We start from the raw sequence: 24,810 nt of genomic DNA on the forward strand, positions 1-24,810 counted from the left end.
TTTACATTGGTAAGACACAAGCAGAATGGATTTCTGTGCATTGGTCATATACATGTATAGTTACAGGTTTATCAAAAAATGAAAAAATGATCCTAAAATGTACTCACCTGGACTCCATCGCTGATATACAGTAGTATAGTATAGATCACTTCTTTCTGTTAGTTCTATAATACGTCATCTATAAAATTATTTTATAATTTCTGTTAACTGTTCTTTTAAGGACTATTATAAAGCTAAACATAAAAAAAACTTTCTAGATTAATAATATTATAAAATCACTTTTAAATGTGTAATATCAATCTTTGGTTGTGTATAGTATGGTATAGGTCCAGTAGGCATTGGGCCACCAATGTGTTTCCCACATGATTCTCTTTCATGCTATCCGCTACTATAAATAATCATTATGAGTGAATTTACGCGTACTTAAATATTTCCGCAGATGCAGGCTAACTCTATAGTCATGTGATCATGGCATACGCTATAAATGGTGTCGGCTACAAATGGCTTTTTATAATGACACAAGGTGGAAATTCCAACACACTATCAAATTGTTTACAAAGAATCTCTCTTTAAACACCATATGTGTGTCTCTGGTGTATCTAATTCCTTTTAAGAATATACAATGGTATTTGTTTTAGTGTCATGAAATCATGTCCAGGTCATATTTCACCCTAAAAAAAAGGAAATCGCATAAAGAAATTAAAAGTCTATTTCATTCCTTAAATTAACATATTTTTTTGTGATATTAGGTACATTAATCCCTGACCCCAGCGCATTTATAAACCATTTAAAATTGATCCCATTCTTCCATCCATCCATTATTTACAATTAAATGAAAAAAAATCTTATTTATTTAGTTACCAATGCCTTTTTTTCAGAAAATGATTTCTTTTTATTAAAATTTTGGTTTAAATTTGACTTGAACAGGTTTCAAGAGACATAGAGCTGAGACAATAGGCTCATACAGTAACAAAATGTAAACTTTATTTCAGATTGACATCTCTAGTTTTTAGATATACAGAAGAAAGTTGAATGGCTCAATCATTGATTTATGTTTACTGCTGATTGGCTTAGGGCAAAAACACATTCTAAAAAAGTCAAGGTTGCTCACATTACAGCAAATCATTGTCATAGCATAGCATTTTAATATAAAATGAGACCCCCAAAACACCACTCTATATAAAATTAGATTATCGCTAGTTTTCTCCTTAAAACGCTCGAATTAAAAGAACATCAAGAACCAAGAGATTAAGACATTAACAGTATGCTGGGGCGTAAGACATTTTTTACTTTTGGATTTGATATGTTTGACCTGAGAAACCTGCAGTTACAGTAAACATTCACAGTGAGGATTAAGAGGACATTCCCAGTAGGGCACATGTATCAGGTGATACTGATCAAGTTCTCCTTCTCTCGCTGCACTGTAGATTCATACGGTGTTGCTTGTGATTTAATGTTTTAACACAGGACTGGCGATCCCAGTTCCTTGTCAAGGCACAAGAGGTTTGACAGTAGCAGCACCTCCATTAGAAGTCGGCATTACTAGACTGCAAAGTTGTCAAGAATTTACTAGAATTTTTATGTGAGCACAAACTAAACAAATGCCACTATAATGTTCTAAGGTTAAGCGATATGTTATTTTGTCTGAGTTATCAAGTTTAGTCTGAACTGATGGAAAACTCTACTTCTACTTTTTAGTAATTCCTCATGCCATCACTACGAATTATGATTTAGAAATACTGGTTTCATCTGGTCAACTGTAGAAAGCTATATACACAATTAAAATCAGCATATTATCAAAATCATTACAAAATATTAATGAATCATTTGTTGTGTATTGCATTAAAACTAAGACTGTACAGAAAATGAGGAGAGGTCATCTCCTTCGTTTTGTTTGCAAGTGGCTCATATTCTTCTACTTTTGATTGATATTCAATGTTATTTCTATAGACAAACTTTCTAAACACCCTTCATTTCAATGTCCTACCTACATCAGTAAGTGCTTTTTGTAATCTCATTCATTTTTTACACAAAAAAAAACAACCAAAGTTGAGGTACAGTAAAACTTGACAAAGATATAGCAAAATATTTAACAAAGTTGAAGTAAAAACCCAGCTGAGTTAAGATGAGCGATTGTTTACGTTTTTCTTCATCCAACTGTAGCGCATGTTTTCCAGTCTTTGCCGAGACGATTAGCGATTTTTCAGATTGTTTGGTCTTCTTTGTTAAATTCCGTTGATTGTTATTAAGTAAAAAAATATTCGATTTACAGCTCCAGGTCATGAGAAAGTATTGTAAGCCGAACAAATTATCAAGTGTGAACCACTGCGTCCTGAAGAAAAAAGCCCAAAAAGATCATGATTATCAAAACAAATAGCGGAGAACAACAAGAAAGCTCTAAAAATCACGAGAAAATATAAATCAGTTTGATTTTTAAAGTGCAAATGTAAAATTATTCTCTACCAAATCTCAAGATACCTCGAGACACAGATAATGGTCTTTGTGGAAAGTGCAATTTGAAAACAGCACGAAAAGTGGTACAATAATTGTGGTACTGGAGCCTCAGGATCTCCACCGTATAAAAACTGCCACATCCCCGAGGCCAACTGGGTAACTTTCCAAAAACGTCCCTCCGTCAAACACTTGAGCATTGTTAGTGTCCTGCCACTGAAAGTCACTTTCTGGCAGATAAATGTCTCTTTGTAAAGCCCCCTTTTCAGTCACCGGTGCAACAAGAACCTGGAAAAGCAAGACAATTATCATTACTCTGGGGTAAAGATTCAATGACTGATGAAAGTATCATGGATACTGTAACTGCATTGATGTCAGTCACCTATTGATTTATCTCAAGTCAAAATTGGAGTAAAGAACTGGGGTGGTATCTAGGGTTTGTGAAATACATCTAGAGCAAAACATCTACAGGGATGTCTTCGCTTTCCTAGAAGCAGCTTACCTCATCTCCTATGAGGAACTCATCGTCAATGGTGAATGTAATTGGGTTGTCTGGGCTAAGCCACCACAGTGGTCTGTAGATGGGGGTTCCATTTTTTTGCCATTCCTCAGTGTATTTTAGTATCAGAGGAACTACGAAGTTTTGGTGCTTGGCTATGTAGAATCTGGTGATGTTTAGGACCTAGACGAAAATTAAAACTCAATCAGAAATGCACAAAAAAGAAGGATGTGAATTACTGAATGTTCGATATATAGGACTGAATGATATGTTGGGTCAATATTAGGAATTTTGTAACGATCGACAGGGACATCATGGGGGGAGGAAGGTTAGGACGTATTAAGGGCCCACGCCAAGTGCATAGGTGGCCGACTGCGGACAGACACAGGGGACTGCGGACAGACCCCGGAAAGCGGCTAGCTTGTAGCTTAATGCTACAAGTTAATCACGTAATACACAATAACTGTTTATTTAGTTTTACCAATTTTCTTTATGTTAAATCGTCAAATCGTCCACAGTGCTTTTTTATGCTGGGGGGGCTTTTTACGTTTATCCATAGGACAGTGGAGGCAGACACGAACATGAGGGTAAGAGAAGTTGAACCCAGGTCCGCTTGAGCTAACGGCTCATGTACAGTATATTTGTCTGGAGCGATAACCACTGGGTTACTGCTCTGACGCGTCCACAATGCTTTTTAATATCGGTCTCAGCATCAGCATTAAAAAACCCATATCGGACGATACGAATAGAGGCTAGAGCCATGCAAGTTTTTCGTCTTAGTTCCACGCTGTTTTTCGTCTAGATCAAACATTCCTTGAGAGGTCACATTCTCGAGTCGACATCCTGACCAGGGTTTGGTGACGGAAACAAAGCAAAACCACATTCATAAAAATATTTTTTCCAGATTAAGAAAAAAACGTTTTGTGAGTATTGAATAACTGCCCGAGTTCAACGTAATTTCAAATGGAAAAAACAGCATTGTGGCTTTAGTTCCCATTTTTTTCTGCTATTTAGACTCAACATGGTCATTGTTTTAACAGTCTCTAACGGGTGGTGGATAATCGCACGAATGAAAGTATAAGCAGACACACTGCTGGTTACAGAAGCCAAAAACTCAAGAGTGGAAAAATAAAAGCTAAGCCTTTCGAGAGGATTAAGAATGGCCAGGTAATCTCATCCATGAGGCAAGATCAAAACCATGAACATTCTCATAAGGTCAAATGTTTCAATAAAAGTCATACAGTTTTTGCCACATCGAATCGCATTTGTACAAATGCCTACATGTTGTTTGGAAAAAAATAAAATGTAAAGACTTGTTAACTTTGGGGTAGGATTTACAAAGACAACATGGCTTCTCTTCAGTTAACCACAAGATTGGTTGGGGTTTGAACACAAACTGGTGGGAGTTACGTGCCAAAACTTGGGGTGGAAAATATAATAAGTTTGACCACTTTAGTGATGTTTGTTTAAGCAAGAACCACTAATTATAAATGAAAGCTTTAATTGTCTCTGGAAATGTCCTTTTCCTCTTGTCCAGCGATTCATTATCATTCCTGGTGCTGTGGTTCTCATTATTATTGAGATCGAGAGTCATAAATTTGAAGGAGACGCTAATGCACACCAGATGGACCCTTAACCGTAGGTGATGTTGGGAAAAGCCAAGCGATTACACCCAGAAACGCAAGAAAAACAGCCACCTGGAGGATCCTCTGTGCCGGTCCTAGACTCTGAGGGCTCAAACGTTTCAATATGTCAGACAGATACTCAGGTGTTTATTTAGCTAGTATTGTGAGGAGGGCAATCCCCTGATGCTCCATGGTGTGAAATAATATTGTATTCCCAATGTTATAAGTGAAAAGAAACTGTGTTTTAACGAAGTGAGTTGTTAAAAAAGCTTTTGTAGAAAAACCGCAAGGTTACTGCGAGTTTGCACTGGCAGAGACATGTAATGCACAATATGCACAAGTAAAAACATGACATAATAAAATGTATAAAAAGTGAGTTAAAAACTCTTCAATTATTTCTTATAACGCATTGGTACTTATTCTTGTGGCACTGACCCATTCCTTTTCAAAGACCCATGGAGGTGTCTGGAAGCTGATGACAGGAAGGAAGGCAGCAATCCCCAACCAGCGGACGAACAGCTCGTCGTCTGTGACCGGTTCGATAGCGAGTGAGCCTCCTGTGTGTGGTACAGGTTTTTTTGCTGTTTAACACATTTTACACTTATAAACGATATATTGTTATATAAGAATCTAAAGTCTGTATAAATACTTGTTTTGTGAGAATTTTCGTGACAATTCAAAAGACACACAAAGTATACCTACCCCTACCAATGAGATTGGACGTTTCCACATTTTTTGTTGTTGTATTTGCCATTATTCTCTGTGGTTATTTTATTATTATTATTTTAATATAATGTCATTTTATCTTTACTAGATTAGAGTAGGGTGACCATATATGCCATTTTTCCTGGACACGTCCTGGCCAGGATTTCGGGTGTCCTCCGGAGGTCACATTCGTCCACCGCATACATCATCAAGGTTTATTATTTCAGGTTTTATTTCGGAAAAGCAATCGTTATATTTCAAGGTAAAACTGAAACTACAATGATTATACATCTTACAATAAATAATGTGAATTTTTATAATGTTTTTCAAAGGAAATGTTAGAACCTAAATGACATATTGGACAAATGCGACCTCCGGAGGACGCACCTGAAAGACATGTATGGGTAAAATGGCACATATGGTCACCCATTAGAGCATAACAAAAGGTAGATACGATAAAAATAAATAAAAAAATATCATTCCAGTTATTAAATATTTTCACATTTACAGTAACGTTATGTTTGTAGTGAAAATAATGCTGTAATAAAAAATGTAATAAAAACATTTTCTTCATAAATATATAATCATATTTTTGATGCAACAAAGTTTTTGTTATTGATTTGAGAAGACGATGGATTAAATTATATCACATTACCTATGGTATGCGTTTTTATAAAAGGTAAGTGTAGTGTACTAGCTAGTGTGTGTGTGAGTGAGTGAGTGAGTGAGTGAGTGAGTGAGTGTGTGTAGGTAGGTATTACCTACTGCATCAGGAATGAAGAAATTATATCCCAGAAGACTGTGATGCAGTAGGGATGGAATGATGCCCTTGAGGCCTGAGTAACTCCAGTTGGACTGTAGTCCACTCATACGGATGAAGAGCGGCTTATGGCTGGACCTGTGTGATGGAAATTGTGCGGTTCAAATACGGTTCAGATCACCTTCCCATCATTGTAAATGGACACTTTGGCTTTGTTCACACTGCACACAATTCTAATTTGTTTTTCGGATTTCATGAAATGGGATCTGTTTGTTTAGACAAAAATCAACATCTGATCAATGTCAGTTGTTATGGTAGTGGCACAGCCTCCAGCAAAATATAGATACAATATTTTTTTACGACTAAGTAGCTGACAGTCTGGAAAGAAAGCATGACAAACTGGAAATTCTTCTTTTGTTCAACAAGGTACAGAAGTGCCAAACTCACTTAATTCACAGGGGCTATTTAGTTCACTATAATTTATAACTGCAAATACGATGATGCATAGGAGTTACAGTCATTTCTTATTACACCTGATAGAGGCACTTTACTTTAAAATGTAATTATAGGTCGCAATAAATCAAATGTATAATTGTATAATTAAAACATTTTTTTTGTTGTAAAAAACTGTAATTTTCCCGCAGCTGAGATTCCAGTAATCTACCACGAAATAACAGTTTTTTACATAAAATTAAGTTTTTCACGTTTTTCATGTTAATTGGTAGACTTTTTGAGTAATTTGGGGTTTTATACCATATAAAAAAAATCCTGTAAAAAGACTGTAATTTTCAAAAAGCTTGGGGGCAAGCCAGTATAATGCAGTAAAATAACAGTTTTTCAAATAAAATTACATGTTTTTAACATTTGGTGTTATTTTTTTACTGTTTTTGGAGAAAAAAACAGTAAACCAGTAAAACAAACATTTTCAAGTAAAATTACGTTTTCCAGTTTTGACTGTATTTCAAAAATCTAAATAAAAAATGACAGTAAAACTGTGTAAATGCACAGTTTTTTACAGTGCAGTCTTGTAAAGTTAGAGAGAACCGTGCAATGTGGCCAACAAGGACATTGATCCAGGAACATGTCATTGATTGCAAAACCACAGTAAACAATACGTATTACTTAAAGAATTCAATCAAATACCTTGTTCCCGAGGTCACAATGGCATTGCCCTCTATCCTCTCCGCCAGGTCAGCAAGGAGTCCAATGTACTCATCACCAACCAATGCCAGAGGTGGGCGTAGGGCCTGTTCCTCAAAGGGGTTTCCCTCGCCACCTTCCAGGATGACATACTCCATACCCAAATGGCTCCGTAAAATATCCACCTTGTCCAGAAACCAGTTAGTGGCTTCTGGGTTGGTGATGTTGAGCTTCACACTGTATTTTCCTTCCCATTGAGTCAACAGAGGCACCTGAAAAAGGGATATGAAATAATGTAGCACATATAAAATGCACAGACATATCTAAACATGACCGGGGAAAGACGGCTTTACCGGTCGACCCTGTGGTCCTGAAGGCAGACTCAGCCAGTAGTCTTCAATGCCTTCTTGCATGGAGGTTTGGAACTGCTGAGAGCCTATGCTCAGGTACGGGGAGAGGGTGATGGAAATGTTTAGAAGCTTTACAAAAGGGATGTCCCTGGTATGTCTCCTAGACGTCCTTCTCTTGCTATTGAGGTAGCTATGGTCCTAAAAAAGACATTTTAACGTCTAAATTAACAAATTTTCAAGACTTTGCAGCACTATTTCTAAATCAATCACATTTTAATTGATTCGCAGTTCTCAAAGGGATAGTTCATCTAAACGTGTAAATGATTTCATCATTTATTCACCTTTGTGTCATTTCAAACCAGTATCACTTTCTTTCTTCTGCATAACACAAAAAAAGATATTTTGAAGGACATTGGTAATCATACAACATTGAACCCCAACATTGAGTTTCATTGCTTGCACACAAAATTACTAAGACATTTATCAAAATATCTTAAATCATACAGGTTTGGAATGACATGAGAGTGGAAAATGATGACAGAATTTTATTTTGTGGTAAATTGGCCCTCTAAAAAAATGAAGACTGAATTCTTAATGATGATGCCAAAGTATTTTTGTTAATTTAAATTGTTCTGAATATTATATTTTGGTCAAAAACATTTTAGTACGTTTTGTGAGTCGGGTATTACGGATGATAGCAGCAGTCCGCGTTGACGCCTCAGAATTGAAATTTTGCTGATTACTTTAACAGTTTAGAAAATATTATTGTTTTAACCATCCATTAAAATAATACTTCAGGCTCCGTTAATGTTTTTACCATGACAGTCGCCAACAGTACCACAATGTTTTAGAAAATAAAACAATAATGTCATTTCTATCAATCATGCTGTACAGGTCTAGCTCTGGCGTGGTGTGTCGATGGCTGTTCTTATGAGGAATCTGTGCAATAAATACTGGCGTGTTCATAACCAAATTCATTCCAGGTCAAGCTGTTGGTTCCGCTTATAACTGTTAAATTGGAAACTTGCAAAAAAGGCATCAGAATTGTTGTTCTATTGGATATGTGTGTAAATGTCACACACAGGAAGGTTTTCCACTGCAATTGGATGGTAGGACATTTATTCTGGTTGGGACTTGGAAGAGTGTGGATCCTGTATCAGATAGCACACTAGACATCTCAGTGGGTGTTCTCATATTATTTCACAGCGTTGCTTCACACAAAAATGAAAAATTCTGTTTATTCAGTCTCGGATCATTCTAAGCTGTCAAAATTTTTGACGAATGCTCACAAAATGAACGAGATTAATTTTCCAACATTCTCCCAAAGTCTTTTTTTGTGTTGCAGTGAAGAAAGTCATACAGACATGAAATGACACAAGGAAGAGCAAATTATGACTTTTATCATTTTTTAGCTAACTATCCCTGTTTTCCATCAATTTTGTTGTCGAATTTAACATCAAAAGCATTTTTAAAAGTAAAAGTTACACAGGAATTGCCCCAGACACAATTAGGTGTTAAGCGTTTTTAAACCCCACATTATATCTAAACCCAGATAAGACAAAACACTAAGAGAAAAGTACAGTATATATGTAAACCGAGCCATGTAAATGCTCCAGAGTTATTCGAACAAGAGAGCTGTACTTAGCATTACAACATTGACATTAATGCTCTGATAAGCCTTTTAAGTACTTAAGACATAGAGAACATTCTCTTCCTGGCAGAAAGGACTATATTTTCCATCAACTTCACCTGCCTCTACTTTCTGGAGGAATTTAGCTGTTCGTTGAATGCCTCGAGCTGCATTTCAGAAGAAAACAACTACTTTTCTAGGTCCAATCGTTTGCATAAAACACAAGCCACGCCCTCTATTTTTCTCATTTGATACCCAGTCTCTGTTTCCATAATGACACTGTTAAAAACGTTTAATACTAGCCTGTCCTCCAAGTAAAAAACGACTCAAAAGGTTGTTTGTGCACATTTTAAATTTACGCGCCCTCTAGCGCTTGTTATGAAAGTGACCCGGGCCGTTTCGTGCAGTCAGATAAAGGGCCCTATCGTACACCCGGCACAATGCGGCGCAAGGCACAGTGCAAGTGTTTTTGCTAGTTTCAGCCTGACGCAGATCACATGTTTCCTTCCTGCGCTGCGTTGTTTAAATAGCAAATGCATTTGGGCTCATTGATAACATGGTAACAAATAGGTGTTTACAGGTGCATTTTTGGCGCGTTGCTATTTTGAGGAAGTGAAAATAGACTGCGCTGTGGACCAACTCAAACCTTGTCTAAAGTCTAAAGTCAACGGCACAATATTTGTTTTGTAATTTAAAGAGCACTTTAATTAAAAATGTGCCTGTGGGCTTTTAACATTACTATTAGACAGAGGGAAGTGCAGCATACGAACATGCCAAATATAAAAGAAAATGGACTACAATGTAAAAGACATTTAGCCTCATGCACGAGCAGATGTGTTTCCTCTATGGAGAAGCGTCCAGTCTTTGCTCTTGCAAATTCCGCCGTGTAAATGGAGAATCCACCATGGCGCAAGCGCAACTACTTCTTAAAGGGAATTAGAGATGAGACTCTGAATGGTTTACTGCACGTTATGCCCAAAAAACCCCCATTACTCATTAAGAGAATGAGGACAACCCGTTTAGACCATGAGCCCGGGTCACGAACGTTTTCCCATCGTTAAACAAACAAAAGTGGATTCGGACACGCCCTGAGTGCACCTGCGCCATGCGCTTTAGACCATGCGCTTAGATCATTAAAATAGGGCCCAAAGACGCAAATTGCATTTCTAAAAGAATTAATGGTTTAATAAATGTTTATGGATTCAAATATATTTTAGGGGCACCTCACTCCAACGGACAAAGACAAATTGTATTTCACTATTAAGCCTGACGTAACTTGGCGCACAGCAGAAACCTGTAGACAGCAGATGGTGATCGCTGAACCTCATATTAATAGATTGACACATGCTATTATTGCAAAATAACACCCCTAAATGTACATTTTAGAATGACGGCTAGTTTAGTAAACGCTCATGTTTGTCGTATTTTAGGAAGGTATAAGCCGCATACGTATGATGAATGGGTTGGATGATATGTTGTCTAATACCTAACACAACACTCTGGCTGCACCATCTGAGTGTCCTAAACTAAGCAAAGCATCATGTAATAAAAACTCAGTTTCCTGCTGTTTCAGTGAACCGGAGAAGTGTGTCTTTCTATCATGGGATCTGACACTTCCCTGACCTCTCCGAGGTCACTCCAGATCCGCATAGAAAAAGTCTTTCATGTCTTCACTGCCACCAGCTCCGACTGTTTCGTTCTGTCAGACTGAACTCAACAGCCCAGCTGGTGGCTCTTAACGTGAGACGCTTCTGCTCGGACACAGTGTTCCTGCGGCCTCCGGTAACTGCGTCTGGTATGTGCATCTCGCTATCAAAATTATAAATTATAATAATTATTAATTATAATTATTATAATTATTATTATACATTATAAAACACTCTCAGCCTGTGTTAGAGATGACAATAAGTACATACAAAAACTTGAATAGTCCCATACCCCAACTCACACTTGTCTGACACATTTGGTCTCTCGAACAAACATCAATCATATGAAAGAGCCACTGAGTTAAAAAACTTTTTAATCTAATGGTTCCATAAAGAACCTTTAACATCCGAAGAACCATTCTGTTTAACAAAAGGTTCTTTGTGGAGATATAGGGTTCTAGTATACATTTTTATATAGAGATGTGTATACATTCTGTACCACTGGGGTGCTATTACACTCTTAAAGAAATGTGCTTCAAAAGGTTCTTTGATGTCATAGAAGAACATTTTGGTTCCATAAAGAACCTTTTAAATCTGAGGAACCTTTCTGTTTCACAAAGAACCTTTGACTGAATGGGTCTCTGAGGAACCAAAAATGGTTCTTCTATGTCATTGCTGTGAAGAACCTTTTAAGCATCTTTATTTATGTCTTGTGTAGACATGTTGTAAGGCAAAACTTTTTTTGTCGTTGTTTATTGTTTTGCTTGATTTGCTTGTAAGAAAGCATAGGAAAGGTTCACTCTAGAATTGCCCTTGCTTCAAGCCAGAGTTTAGTATGGGGGATCATTTTCAATGAGGATAGAAGGTGGAAGGCGTGACCCACCATGTTGGAGAGGAGAGCTGTGGAATGTTCATCGAGGCTGATAACTCCCTCCCCTAAGTGATGCCTCTTCAGCCGGTTTGAGAAGGTTCTCAGCTCTCGCTCCAGCTTGGCCCCAGAGTCCACATTTGCCAAAAGCTTCCAGAAAGGCAGCCTTAACAAAAGTGTTGAAGTTTTTAGGATAGAGGTCTTGTATAGACTCAAACACTAAAAATTCATTCATTCAAAAAGGTGGTTTGGTGGTCTTCCAGAGTGGTTATGCAGGTCAGTAGTGATGGTTTTAAAGCCACTTTTCATCTTGACAAGTTGGGAAACCACCAACCTGGAGTGTGTTTCCCAAAAGCACCGTTAACCATCTTTGCTCGCAAGTTCTGTCCTTCCTGCATAGTTCAACGTTTTCCCAAAACCAACAAACACTCGCAAGCAGCATCTCAAAGTTGCGTGGTTGAACTACAACTACAAGTCTAGAGCTGTGGTTGGAAGCGTCATACCTTATTATTATGATGTGTAGACTTACATGAATCAAGCTTTTGATCAAAATAAGCAAGCAACATGCAGTGCATATCCATCATTCTAAATATATAAAAGAAAATAGAAGTGCTGTTTTTTGAAAAGTGCACATGTGCATGTGGAACCCCTGTGCGAAATGACGTAAGAGGACACTTATAAATGAATTCAATATTGTGAAATAAAACAACAGATAATACAAATAGAATAACAAAAGAAGTCCTTAAATGCAATCTATGTTATTTAAAGCAAGAATTTGACATTAATTAGATCTGAACTTATTTATAAGTAGACATCATTACTCCACCACATTTGTGGCGTCATTAACTAAATTGATGAAACAACTTGTCTCAAACAATTAATCTCTGACAGAGCTACTACGGTTTCGGGAAACAGTCGTAACAAGATTGTTAATTCCTCCAATGATGCATCGTACTATGGTGGTTAACCAAAGAGTTATGTCATTGTTCGGGAAACGTACCCCTAGTAAGGCCAGAAGATCACATATACCAGCTAAGACCAGCAAACCACTTTTCAGAAGTTGAACAATCCATGTTATGGATATTTATAATATGGAATATTTATAATATGATATAAACAATTTTCACAAACTACAAACATTAATATGTACATGCTTCATGTGAAACAAAGTAATATCCCTCAACAAGGATGAAATACTAAGCCTGGTCAATATGCTGACAGTGTAGTAAATCATATATTCCTATAAATTGGAATTGTTTGGACAAAGTTGTTGCCATGTACCGTAAGACATCCATGTTTGGCAGTTCTCGTGTGGCTGTTGAAAGCTGCTGCATTGACTCCTGATGGACGGCTTTAATGTTGTGTCCAACACACACGGTGTACTGCATAGGCATGCGCTCCATGCTGGGCGGCGTTTGCAAACAGAACTGCTGTCTGCTTTCCATGCCTACGTGTAGAGGGACGTTAGGAGCCACCAGAACTGACACACCTTAAAAAACAGAAGAACAACAACATCCACTGGGTTACTCATGGCTGGATGTTTTAAACAGCTGGTTAGTAACTGATAACATGTAATCGGGAGTGCTTATAATTGAGAAAACGTAATATTTTAAAATACTCGTAATCAGAGTACAGTAACTATTTTATTGTTACAGATTACATTACATAGATTACATTACATATTACTTTTACATTTATTGGTAAACCTACCACTTTAACTGTTAAGACAACCAACCCACAATAGCGAGACTAACATGTTTTTGTTTTTTAAGCATTTATGTGCGCTCAGTCGTTCAAACCGTCCAGTCTCTAACTTCCACCAATACAGATAAACGATTTTTATGACATCATTCAAATTCTCATAAGATTCTATACTTTGATGTAAGGTAAACCCTATTGGCTATTTTAAAAGGAGGAAGGGCCAGTTTCAGTTAAAATAACGACAACGCACACAATTTTGACAAAACTCTTTTAGCTAATAAGCATTTAGCAAAATTAAATCTCAGTTGAATATCTCCTCATATATATATATATATATATATATATATATATATATAAATCTCTTTGCATCTCTTTGCATTCATCAGCACACATTCCAAAATAAATGTTTGTCTTCATAATCCTTCTACAAAATGTTATAATTTTCACCGCCTTCCAAACATTTTTGGCCGACATCACCAAACCACTTCAACCACCAGCCGAAACTTTTCATCATCCATTTAATCTCCAATTAAATTCAAGTCTGACTCTGTGTTTTTTTAAGTTGCAAAATTTCATATTGCCAAAATATTAATCTTTTCATCCGCTACTGAGAAGTCACACATCAGATCACATGCTATCTCAACCAGTGACTGTGTGAATGGCAGAAACAGCATGATGGAAACCAAATACCATCTTTCGACCTGCTTCGGTAAACCAGCCTTTACAGCCTGATGCATCAGGGAAATTCCAAGCCTGCACCGTCTGAAAGAGGAACCACAGGGTCATATTTGAATCTCTGTATTTCACAAAGTTCCCAGTAAGTGTCAGAGAAGAAAAGTGTGTGGTACTCGGTTGCTGCGTCTAGCGTCTTTATGCACCTGAAAAGTTGAGATTATGTGAACTGGATAATTGTGTCCGCAGATGTAGCTTCCCTGCCTGGAATTCTTCCTGCTTCTCGGATTTCACTAGCGTGTCAGTGTACCCTGGTGCAGACACACACATCAACTCCCACTAAACTAAACCCTCTCACATAACTCACAGTCAAACCCCTAAATCTACCTCTATGGCCCCATTCATACTGTGTAACACATAATTGACATTATATACTGTAAAATAATCACTTATTTAAATGGTAAAACTTTAGTTCAGAAGCTGCCTTAACATTTTACGTTTAATCAAATTAGCTTTACAAGTCAAGTGAAATTAATTTGCATTAACCTGAATCAAAAAATGAATCAAAGCTAATTTGATTTAAGTTGTAATTATTTGACTCTTAAATGCATATTTTAAAAGTTTTTTATTTATTTATAACATAGTTTGAATCCTTGATTCTGATTGGCTGGAAAGTGTGTATTAAAACTGTGTAACCATCCACAGGTAGTTCCAATCAGTTTGATCAATGTTTGAATTTACAGTCATTTTCACCCGTCTGATCAAAAATGACACTGTAAACATCAATAACAGCTTTAACTTGGCAAATAACCATGGATAACCCACGGCTTCTGTGCATTAAAGAGTATTTCACCGCAAAAGGTATTTCACCGCAATCCCAATTTTCAACCTTTAGTAAGTGTGTAATGTTGCTGTTAGAGCATAAATAATACCTGCGAAATGATAAAGCTCAAAGTACAGTGCCAAGCGAGATATTGTCTTGAACAGAATTTGCATTTCAAGGACTACAGAGAACGGCTGGATCGGACTTCAGCCTTCTACTTCCTGGGTACATGATGTCACTATTCCGAGTGTTTTTAATAACCTCCGCCAACAGGAATATGCAAAAAAATGGGCCAGGTCTTCCTTAGAGAAGAGGAGCCGCTGGAGTAGTGTTCGGTTATCAGAGATCATAAACCTTTGACTGAGCTATGCGCTAAACTACTTTCACTTTCATCACACTCCTACAGCCGTTAATAAGAATTCAGCTACACACATTCTAAGATAACCAACGGTCAAATAACAGCTTCCATGACTTTAACATCGGCTGTGAAAGCTGTTCTGTGAAATACACTGATATTGTATGTGTGCGCATACCTCTTAAACACTTCTATGAAATGTCCATTGACGTCCTGCTTGCAAATGTCTCCTGGTCAATCTGCTTGTTTTATTATCCAACTCGGGTCCAATATAAAAATACAAAACTAACGAATCTGTTATTAGTGTTTATTAATATATTAGGTCTGAAGCCATTTAGTCCGGTGTCATTCCTCTCGCCATAGTAGGAAATTGCGTTCTCTAACAAAGATTGACGTTTGCACATGCACTAGCAGACCTCCATTACATTTGCATCGATCCGCATGTTTTTAACTGATGAAGTGAAGTTAATTGTCACTGTTTATTGCTAAAAGCCAAAGTTTACGAATACACCTGGGAGGGGCACCAACCAATCACAACAGCCTGAGAAGTGGGGGCCAATCACGAAATACCTGCTCATCTTTACCAATCAGAGCGTTTCAGAAGGAGGGACTATATAAAGACCAGAAGAAATGCAGTCGTTTTGTTAGAAGCTGGACAGTGATAAAATTTTTTTTGAACAATGTGAAATATTAAGCGTTTTTATTAGAAACATGAACATCCATTGTTAAACGCCCAAAAAACTCACATCACATTGGACCTGCACTAAATGTGCTTCACGATGCAATAAAACCTTTCTTGTCAAAATGGTTCCAAAGAACCTCTAACATCCAAAAACCTGTCAATTTCACAAAGAGTTCTTTGTGGTTAAAAAGGTTCTTTAATGGCATCGCTGTAAATAACTATTTTAAGCACCTTTTTTTAAGAGTGTGCCATTACAAATACAACATTTTGAGCTTGGTGTAAAAGATTCAATTCAACACATTTGAAATAAAAAAAAGGTCTTTCATCAGACATGGTAACTTCTTCAACCTCTAAAATGACTTTCCTCGCTAGATGAGGTCACTGAGCCCTGTTGTCTTTTTAGCCCCGCCCCTTTAGATAACTTTTTTTGGCTTTATTCTGATAAGTCAGGTCCTGCCTAACATGATTTTCTGGCTGAATCGTGTCAGGCCTTACAAGCCTTCAAACACAGGCCAAATTACGGAAACAACAGTCAAACCACTAAAATACTTCAGTGAATGACTGCAAATAATTCAATCTAGACTGATAGGTTCTGTTGGGTCATGTTTCAAATATAAATTCTAACGTATTATGAATCAAAATAAGAAGCTAATCAAATTTAGGAAATAATACCATGTACAGTAACCACAAATCACAAACAAAACAGAGCAATAAGATAATTTGTAGTATATGTTGGGTCAAACACTTCTGTGATTTTTCCAAATGGGTTTTCAGAAGTGAGGTTTTCAAAGAGGCCTCTTTGTTAAGGTGTGTATAACATACAGGAATCTGCAGAAGGGGAAATAAATAACTGTCATTTGCTGACGTTTAAGAGACTTTGGCTTGAGTTATGAGCAAGGTGGGTTCTACAGACGTTTAAAGGGGGGGCTCTTATTTTTAGTATCATTCCCCACAGTAACTACTACCAGCTTTCCTGAAATATTTTCCACTCTGTCTTTAAAGCGACGATGAATAACAGCATCCCATATCATTCTTTTCACCTAATATGGGCTGCAAAGAGAATAATTTCTTACATGTGAAAACAAAATATCTCTAAATTATGACATATTTATTTATAAATGGGAAAAGATGAACACGGACAGGAGAAAAAATAAAATAAAATATGTATTTTTATTTGGTTAGATTTTTAATAATTAAGGTTATTAAAGTTGAAAATAAACATTTTTAATTAATCAGTTTTTAGTTTTTATTCTCAAACTATTCAAAGAATTTCAGGTGGGAAATGTTGACATAGAGTATACAGTCAAAAGGCAGAACTTGATATTAGGTTCATCCTACAATACAAAAGAAAATGATTTCCTTTCATTTCTTGAAATAAGGGTGCACTGAAGAATCATGCTGACACTGTAAGCTCTGGAAAAATGCTGACAAACGTTCTAAAACTAAAATATAAACACATCAAAACGTCCTAAAATACAAGTTTGGGATTCTTTGTGACAGAAATTAATGTAGGGCAAAAATAATTTAAGCAGCACATTAATTGTGAAATACTGTATTTTGTTTGTATCCCTTTACAAATATTCCTTTATTTGCAGGATTAAGCAAACAGTAATCAATATATTTTACAAAAATATTCACTTACTATGATTTTTAAAAATAGTTCTTATATTACTTATGGAATTGTTCGATTTTTACATGTTCATGCTTAGAAATGTGCATTCATGTTTTGTTCATTTTATAAAAAGAATACACCTGCTTTCATAGGAATCTGCAGGCTTAACTTTTTTCTTTGAATTTATGTGAATTGTACAAAACCTTATGAATATGATGAACAATGGTGGAAATAGCCGAGATTCACCAAGGGCACTCCGGTTGGGGACCTATTTATATTTTAAGGGAAAGATGCATAAAATGACAAAAAAATATATATAAAATGTGCAAAGAGTTTGGAGGCTATTTCATGGATAAAAGATGGTAAATCTCTACACTGTTCAAAAAATATGTAAAAAAATGAAATTTTCAGTAAACTGGATAAACGGAAATATTCCGTAATTTTTTTCCTGTAAAATTATAGGATGTAAAGATATATATAATTTTTTTCCCCCATTTTTCTTGTAAATTTGTTGTCTTTTCTGTAATTGTATAGTTTTTGACCGTATCTCAATAATAACTGAAAAAAATATATCTTCAAAAAGTAAGATTTTTCCCTGTAAAATTACTTTTTGTAAAGAACAGTAAAATGTAATTTTTTTCAGTGTACTTTTTACCCCTCGAAAATTCACTCCCAGGCCGCCATTCCCCCATTTCCAGAAAAATCCCTCCCTCATGTTATATATCGTGTAAAAATGAACAAATAGATACGAATTCATGCAAATTAGCTACCTTGTAAAATAGTTATGAATTCTGGTGAGAATGTGTTGGACTTTCTTGCAACTGCTATAAATGATAAGTGTCACTGTCTTTAAGAGGAAAGCCAGACGCGAATTTCAACCAACCCAGTAAAGGACAAAATGTGTCTTCAATAATGTCTCTCATCATCACAGTGGACAAAGCTATTTAACAGACATCGCATGACCAAAGCCCCACATCAACGGCCTGTTTGAGCTCACTATCCGATTTCAAGGCCTAAATGTAAATATACAGTGCGGAAAAGTTTACCTTAGGGTTTGCGCTGTGTCGCAGGGGGCTCGTTTTACAAGCCTGCACAACGCCGTGCCATTTGGCTGCAATGCAGCAACTCATGAAAAACAATTATCTCTATTATCAACACACCGGCGACCAATAGAAACCGAGCTGCGGCCGTGAGCAGCTGCCGGGTTGCCTTATGATTCTGAGCCAACATGACTGTCATTGTTATGCCACCGGGCATTATATACCACGATATGTCTGTGGTTACTTGGCAACGCGAGACAGCTGCATTGGCAGGAATCTCGACATTTCCCTCTTTTAAGTGAGCCAATTAAAGGGGGGTTTTAGAGGTCCCCAAATCAAGGCTGTCCTCTAGCGAGGTGGAAACGGGATTAAAAGCATGCGATCGCTTCGGTTTAACTGCTGTTACGTAAGGCTCGAGGGGAGCACACACACGCGCCCAAGCAACGATCAAGGAAATCATAAAAGGCCATTGTTTATGTCACATGATGAATATTAGGATCTCAGCCGATGGCGTGGCCTTTCGCTTTAATCTAAATCTATTCTGCTGTCTGGTACACAGATTACCACTTTCACATTTCGGTTGCTGACAGCTCTCATACAATTCGAATGCCCGCATGAATGCAGGCACGGCCAATGCAACCTCAAAAAGGAAGCGTGACTGTGTCGAGTAGATGTGGTTATTAATTGCTGGATTGTGTGGGGCTGGCGAGGTGTGCTCGATGTGTCCGAGGTCTGAGCGGTAACCAAGTTTAGAGACCAGCTGCCCACCCGCACAAGCCTCTCATGGCACGCTCAGAGGGTCCGAACATGGGGTCATTACACCTCCCCTCAGATGAACATATTAACTATTTACTGAACATAGAGAGCCTACAAATGAGCAACAAAAAAGCCCTCTCTCTTCCTCTCAACAGGTATTGGTCTAGCTTTTGCTGAAACTAAGTTTGTATTAGCAACTATTGTATTATTGCTCCTGTATGACATATCGTTATTGCTCCCTGAACTCTCTGTAAGTCGCATTGGATGAAAGCGTCTGCTAAATGAGTAAATGTAGATGTACACATAGATACGTTAACCCCAAAATGACAGAAAATTCTTAATTTGATCATCTCATGTCATTCAAATCTGTAGACCTATTTGACTCATCTTCAGTGGAACACAAAAGAAGATATTTTGAGAAATTTCTCAATGGTTTGGTGTTCATACAATTGAAGTCAATGGGGTTCGATGTTGTTTAGTAACCAACGTTTCTTTATTTATTTTGTGTTCTGCAGAGGGTGGACAAATGATACTAAGTCACATTTTGGAGAAATTTTTATTTTTATTTTATATGATTAAAATACAATTTATTTGAATGCATTTTGGTTTTAGCCTTTAACTTGCTCATTTAAATTGTATACAGTTTCTCATATTTAATCTTATGGGTGCAGTTAAGAATTTACAGGATTTTCTCATTAGTTTCAAAGTACTGGATGTACTGCATGTGGATTTTCGTAATCATTTTATATAAAGAGATTTTCATTTGCACTGCAGGTTCCGATCCTCGGAATTAAACAAATTCACTTTTTAGTTTATTTCGTGAACATTTACGAGTACCAGTATAACTGGCCTCAACGCTAACAGTTGTAGACTACAAAAGATACACAATAAAAGCTCAAATCTAGTCATTTCTTTTCAAAAGCACTGTTGCTTCTGGAGAAGAGAATATCATGAATCAACATAGATTTTTGTTAACATTTGAATTGTTGGAGCATGTGCACTACCCACCAGTCCACATTTCTTACACGACATATTTAACTCTGATGTAGCATCTGTCAACACAGGCTACCACAGTGTCTCGACCGATGGAGTCTGATGATTGTCCAACTGGCTGGTTCTGTCCTCTCTTAAGTAATGTGAGGTCCATCAGAAGGGCAAGGGCAATAGATCTTGGAATACCAAATTTAGTCAGATGTCCAATTATAGGAAAACATTATGTCAAACTTCCTAGACACGTGAGGGTTAAAGGGCTTCTATGAAGCTAACTATTTTTTTGCTTTTCCAGCACAATACATTGACAGAATTCTATGCTGGAAGGACTTGTGTGCATGTTTGAGACCTTTTTGATGTTGTTGGTTTGATTTCGGCTGTTTATGTGGGAGTCTGGTGACACTAGTTCCTTTCTAAGTAGTGATCAATTAAGGGACTATCATAAAAGTTACAAATCTACTTTGAGCGGATAAAAACAACACAACACAATTTTTTTACAATTCCTCTCATTCATGAAATGAATGACAATAAGCACATGACAAATATTTCATTGGGTCTTATCATGTACTTTATTTTTTACCAGTCATTCATTGATTGTAAAGGAAATATCTGAAATTAATTCATTTTCAAGTGTCTTTTATAAACTGCTTTGACATTATTATAAACTACATTGCCATTTTTTTTTCACATATTCTTATTCTGTTATTCTGTAAACTTATTTGCATTATGTGATCTTTATATTGTATACATTTTGGGACTTTTTTAGAATTCAAAAAGGTTTCATCTACAAAGTCAAATGCAATGCAACAATGTTGAAGCTCGTAGCATGCAGACAAATCCTTATCATTCCAAGGAGACGAAATGGTTGTTTTCCATTAAAAAAAGGTTTGATTTCTTATTCTTATCGTTATTATTAGTGTCTGGAGATATTAACACAGATAATAAAAATGCTCTCACAACCATTTTATGTGGTCTTTTAACAAATAAAAGCATTCAAAGTATCTTGATGAATGGTTATAAGGTTGATTTTTTTTAAATGTTTTTTTGTACAAATAATAAAAAATTTAAGCGCCTTGAAATATATCAACACAGAATATAAAAATGCTCTCACAAACATTTAATTTGGGTCTTTTAGCAAAAAACTGCAATAAATCTGATTCCCCCATTTTGACCAATTAAATTTTGTTTTTCTGCCTTTTAATTGTCACGATTGCGAAACTCATATTAATGTTTAAAAATGGCTTAAGTGATGTCTGAATACACTGTGCATCTATTCACAAACATCCTCACCATCCTTTTATCAAACCAGCAGCCAAACATAAACGCAGCGGTTATTTAAATCTGCTTCTGTTTGTGTAATTAACCTTCAATAGAAACATGAGGTATCTGCTGACAGATGCCAACTGCTTCGCTGAAGACACAAGTCTGATGTTCATTGTATTGTAATCATTCACCACGCAAAACTAAGCATCCGTATTGTGTTACGCTCTCTATGTACAGTAGGTCCCTGTGGTATTAAGTCAGGGCCAGTTTTGCATTGTGTACATACTCAAAAGTGATACACGTTTGGACTGGTCAACAGAGTGTGAAAGGACAAGGTGGACAGATATGTCTAAAAGAGGCGACAGCTAGTGTGATGGAGCTCCTCTCCGCTTACCTGAGGATCCCAGGAAGTAGCGTTCTAAAACTGACCCGAAGCCAGACGGGTTGTCCTGTAGGTCACTGACTGTGAAGGGTTGCATGGAAATGTTGGCGTCATTTATTGGCCAGCTGGGCGTGTGGACACCGGCGCCTCCGTACCATGAAACGTTCACCATGGAGAAACAGTCCTGAAAGATGGAGAAAAAGTGCTGTGAAACATAGACAAATGATGCTTCTTAGGTGTGCTTATGTAGCATTAGCAGTCCAAAGATTATGGGTTCGATTCCCAGTGGACTCGAATATTAATAAGAAATATAAGTATAAAATGTTTCTGTATTGTTAAGAGTATAACCAGACACACAATAAAGTGTAGTTAGTTGGGCAATTCCAGCATTATGGATGTGAAATTTTCAGTCAGAACTTGAAATATACATTCTCAGAGAATGTACTTTTTAACAATATATTGAATCATCTGATTTTGTTTTAAAAAACCCTTGATGATACAGTCCAGACAACAAAACATATCAGTCTTTGCATGAGTTTTCATGTCTTATGGATGTGAGAAAAATGGATCCACATTTTTGAGAGATGACATGCTTTGTGTACCAAAAATGTACCAAACAGAAGCAATAATATACCCAATAAATGGAGAAGTGATGGCTATACATAGAACATACAACCGGTAGTTTATTTACATTTTTATGTGCCCATTTATGAGGAGACTGGACCATTATGGATGTGACGATTCACTTTTTGACTATGGATAACTGTACAAAGAAAATGCTTAAAAAGAATACACAAGGTTGACATTCGCATGGAATCGGCCAGTTTATGTAACTATAAACTGTAATTGAACTGCATTGCTTTGGTGTATTTCAAAAGCTTCCATTAGAAGCGAGCGTAATCTCTGTGCACAGTCCTCGAATGTGCACCAAAGCAGCTTTTCGCTCTCATGAGTCATCACGACACATAAAAACATGTGCAGAATGCAAATAAATCAAAAGATTTGACCAAAACAATGTGTTCTTGAATCTGAATTAGCACGAGAGATTTACCAAAGTAGGATAATAAAGTATTAAATGACCAAAACTTCTGAGATGCAGAAAGATTAGCTGAACAAAGAAATGTACAGTCTTTTTGGATAACTGTGAAATTTATTTTGATCCAAACAGGATAGTGGACTTAATATTTTTGGCAGTAAATAATGCATATTTTTCTAATGTCGTTTTTATTTGTAACATTACAATAATGCTTATATAAATTTTCAAACAAGCTTCATAGCCTAATGAAAAATAAATAAATACAACTGAACTAAAGTTTCATGCACATACACAAGAATTTAAATTCATCCCACACCCTCCAGTCTTTCAAATTAAACGTTCTTCAGTTTTTTTTGCAGCATCTTTGGTCCTCCAAAGAAGTCATTTGTGCTGTTTGGGTTCTCGGGTTGACTTTCTTTGGATTCTTTGGAGATTAAACAAGTATATGTTTCATTGTATGTTAGATCGATAACCTGGTTTATGGGTTCTCCAAAGCACCAGTTCATTTTTCTACAAAACTAGATAAGTTGAGGTTATCTTGTGTCAGATACATTAAATCTATTTGGTAACTTTAGTTTTAATAGAATAATTCTAAAAGCAGTTTTACCTTCAGGTCCACATGGCAGTGGATTGGAGACCAGGTTACACTGTAGCATTCAGTTTCTGATGCCTCCTCTGTTTCCAAAGATATCCTCACCTCCGCGACCGAGTCCCATGTGTAGCAGAACTCGGTTTTGTTAAGCCAGCACAAGTTCCTGACGAAAGGAACCTCGCCGTCGGGGTTCCCCACGTTCCCCACGTCAATCTCGGCGAAAGTTTTATCCTCGGTCAGCGTCTGAAAGACCAGAGTTTGTGTCCGTCTCTCCCATATAAGTCCACTGAAACTCCCCTTCAGAATCCAGTTCTTGTTGGGCTGATCCACGACTTGCCAATAAATGATCCCAATTGTCATGACAAAAAAGATAGCGACCCCCAAGCAAGCGATAGCCCCCTTCCAGGTCTCGTTCATCTCTTTCAATCCAGTGTCCCATGTCACCTCTGGGATAGGACTCGGGTTCCTGTTGCGCGCGTGAGGCATGTTGGTATCAGAGCAAGAGAGATTTAAAAGAAAGCGGTGAATAAAAGTAACAACCTGCCTGCTGAAATATGCAGGATCGTCATCATGCAACGGGCTCGCGTTCTGCCGCCTTCGTTTGTTGAAACTTGTTAAAAGAAATGTATATTTTTGAATTAAATTGATTTATTACACGTCCAGGCACAATTATTCCCAAAGAAAAAAGTAATGCAATGCATGCCGCGTCCCTTGTTGTAGCAAGTTTAAAGCATTGGTCGCAGGAGAGTGAGCAGTCTTACCCGGCTTCAGCAGCAATGCCTACAAATAGCTCTTCAGCTTATTTGCTTGGGCTGCACTTTTGCGCGCTGCTCTGACGTAACCTCATACGGCTTCTTCAGAAAGATAGAAGAGAAAGTGATTAGCAGAACGAGAGCTCGCGACTGCCGGGGCCCCCGGTCAGAGGTCGTGCAGGGCGAGACGCGCGGACAGTATCCCATTCTCGAGCTACAGGGTGCACGCGTTTGCCATTTGGAGACGCGCGCGAGTGGTGGGAACGGTGTTGGTAGCTTATGCGCTACTTAATTGTGTAATTTAAATAATGTTAATCATAATAATGTGCCTTGACTGTTTTTGCAAAATAAATGTTTGCATTTAAAAAAATCCTCCAGGAAAGAGTTTAGAAAAAAGTTTCCTGTGTAAATGTGCTTTGGACATATTTATGTGCAATATGTTCACCATATTTCTGGAACATATTCAGGTCATGCTACAAT

At 37.1% G+C, this 24,810-nt stretch overlaps 1 protein-coding gene across 2 annotated transcripts; it reads right to left on the reverse strand.

Annotated features, from left to right (window-relative positions):
• Positions 1-962: 962 nt before the first annotated feature.
• On the reverse strand, positions 963-24,325 carry si:ch211-236l14.4 (SITS-binding protein). 2 transcript variants are annotated; one of them, XR_008905589.1, is made up of 11 exons: positions 23,594-24,325; positions 21,963-22,134; positions 12,956-13,163; positions 11,690-11,840; positions 7,534-7,728; positions 7,184-7,452; positions 6,042-6,178; positions 5,011-5,132; positions 2,954-3,133; positions 2,479-2,739; positions 963-2,332 (listed from the first exon to the last, which is right to left on the reverse strand). XR_008905589.1 is itself a non-coding variant. In XM_056740126.1 (10 exons), exons 1-10 carry the CDS (start codon positions 24,062-24,064, stop codon positions 2,563-2,565), a joined length of 2,082 nt encoding a protein of 693 aa, XP_056596104.1. In that variant the 5' UTR covers positions 24,065-24,325; the 3' UTR covers positions 963-2,562. The 2 variants fall into 2 exon arrangements, 1 of the variants encoding a protein (XP_056596104.1); XM_056740126.1 differs by having other exon boundaries at positions 963-2,739.
• Between the last annotated feature and the right edge of the window lie 485 nt (positions 24,326-24,810).

The sequence above is a fragment of the Triplophysa dalaica genome, chromosome 24 (genome assembly GCF_015846415.1).
Source record: "Triplophysa dalaica isolate WHDGS20190420 chromosome 24, ASM1584641v1, whole genome shotgun sequence".
Lineage (NCBI taxonomy): Eukaryota > Metazoa > Chordata > Actinopteri > Cypriniformes > Nemacheilidae > Triplophysa > Triplophysa dalaica.

What these genes read in the sequence shown, in the direction of transcription:
- si:ch211-236l14.4 (XM_056740126.1), bottom strand. Translation starts at nt 24,064, where the DNA reads ATGCCTCACGCGCGCAACAGGAACCCGAGTCCTATCCCAGAGGTGACA. An exon ending in CCAAACATGGATGTCTTACG is followed by an intron (nt 11,841 to 12,955) that starts GTACATGGCAAC and finishes ACTTTTGTTAAG; the next exon opens with GCTGCCTTTCTGGAAGCTTT. An exon ending in AGTTCCTCATAGGAGATGAG is followed by an intron (nt 2,740 to 2,953) that starts GTAAGCTGCTTC and finishes TTGCTTTTCCAG; the next exon opens with GTTCTTGTTGCACCGGTGAC.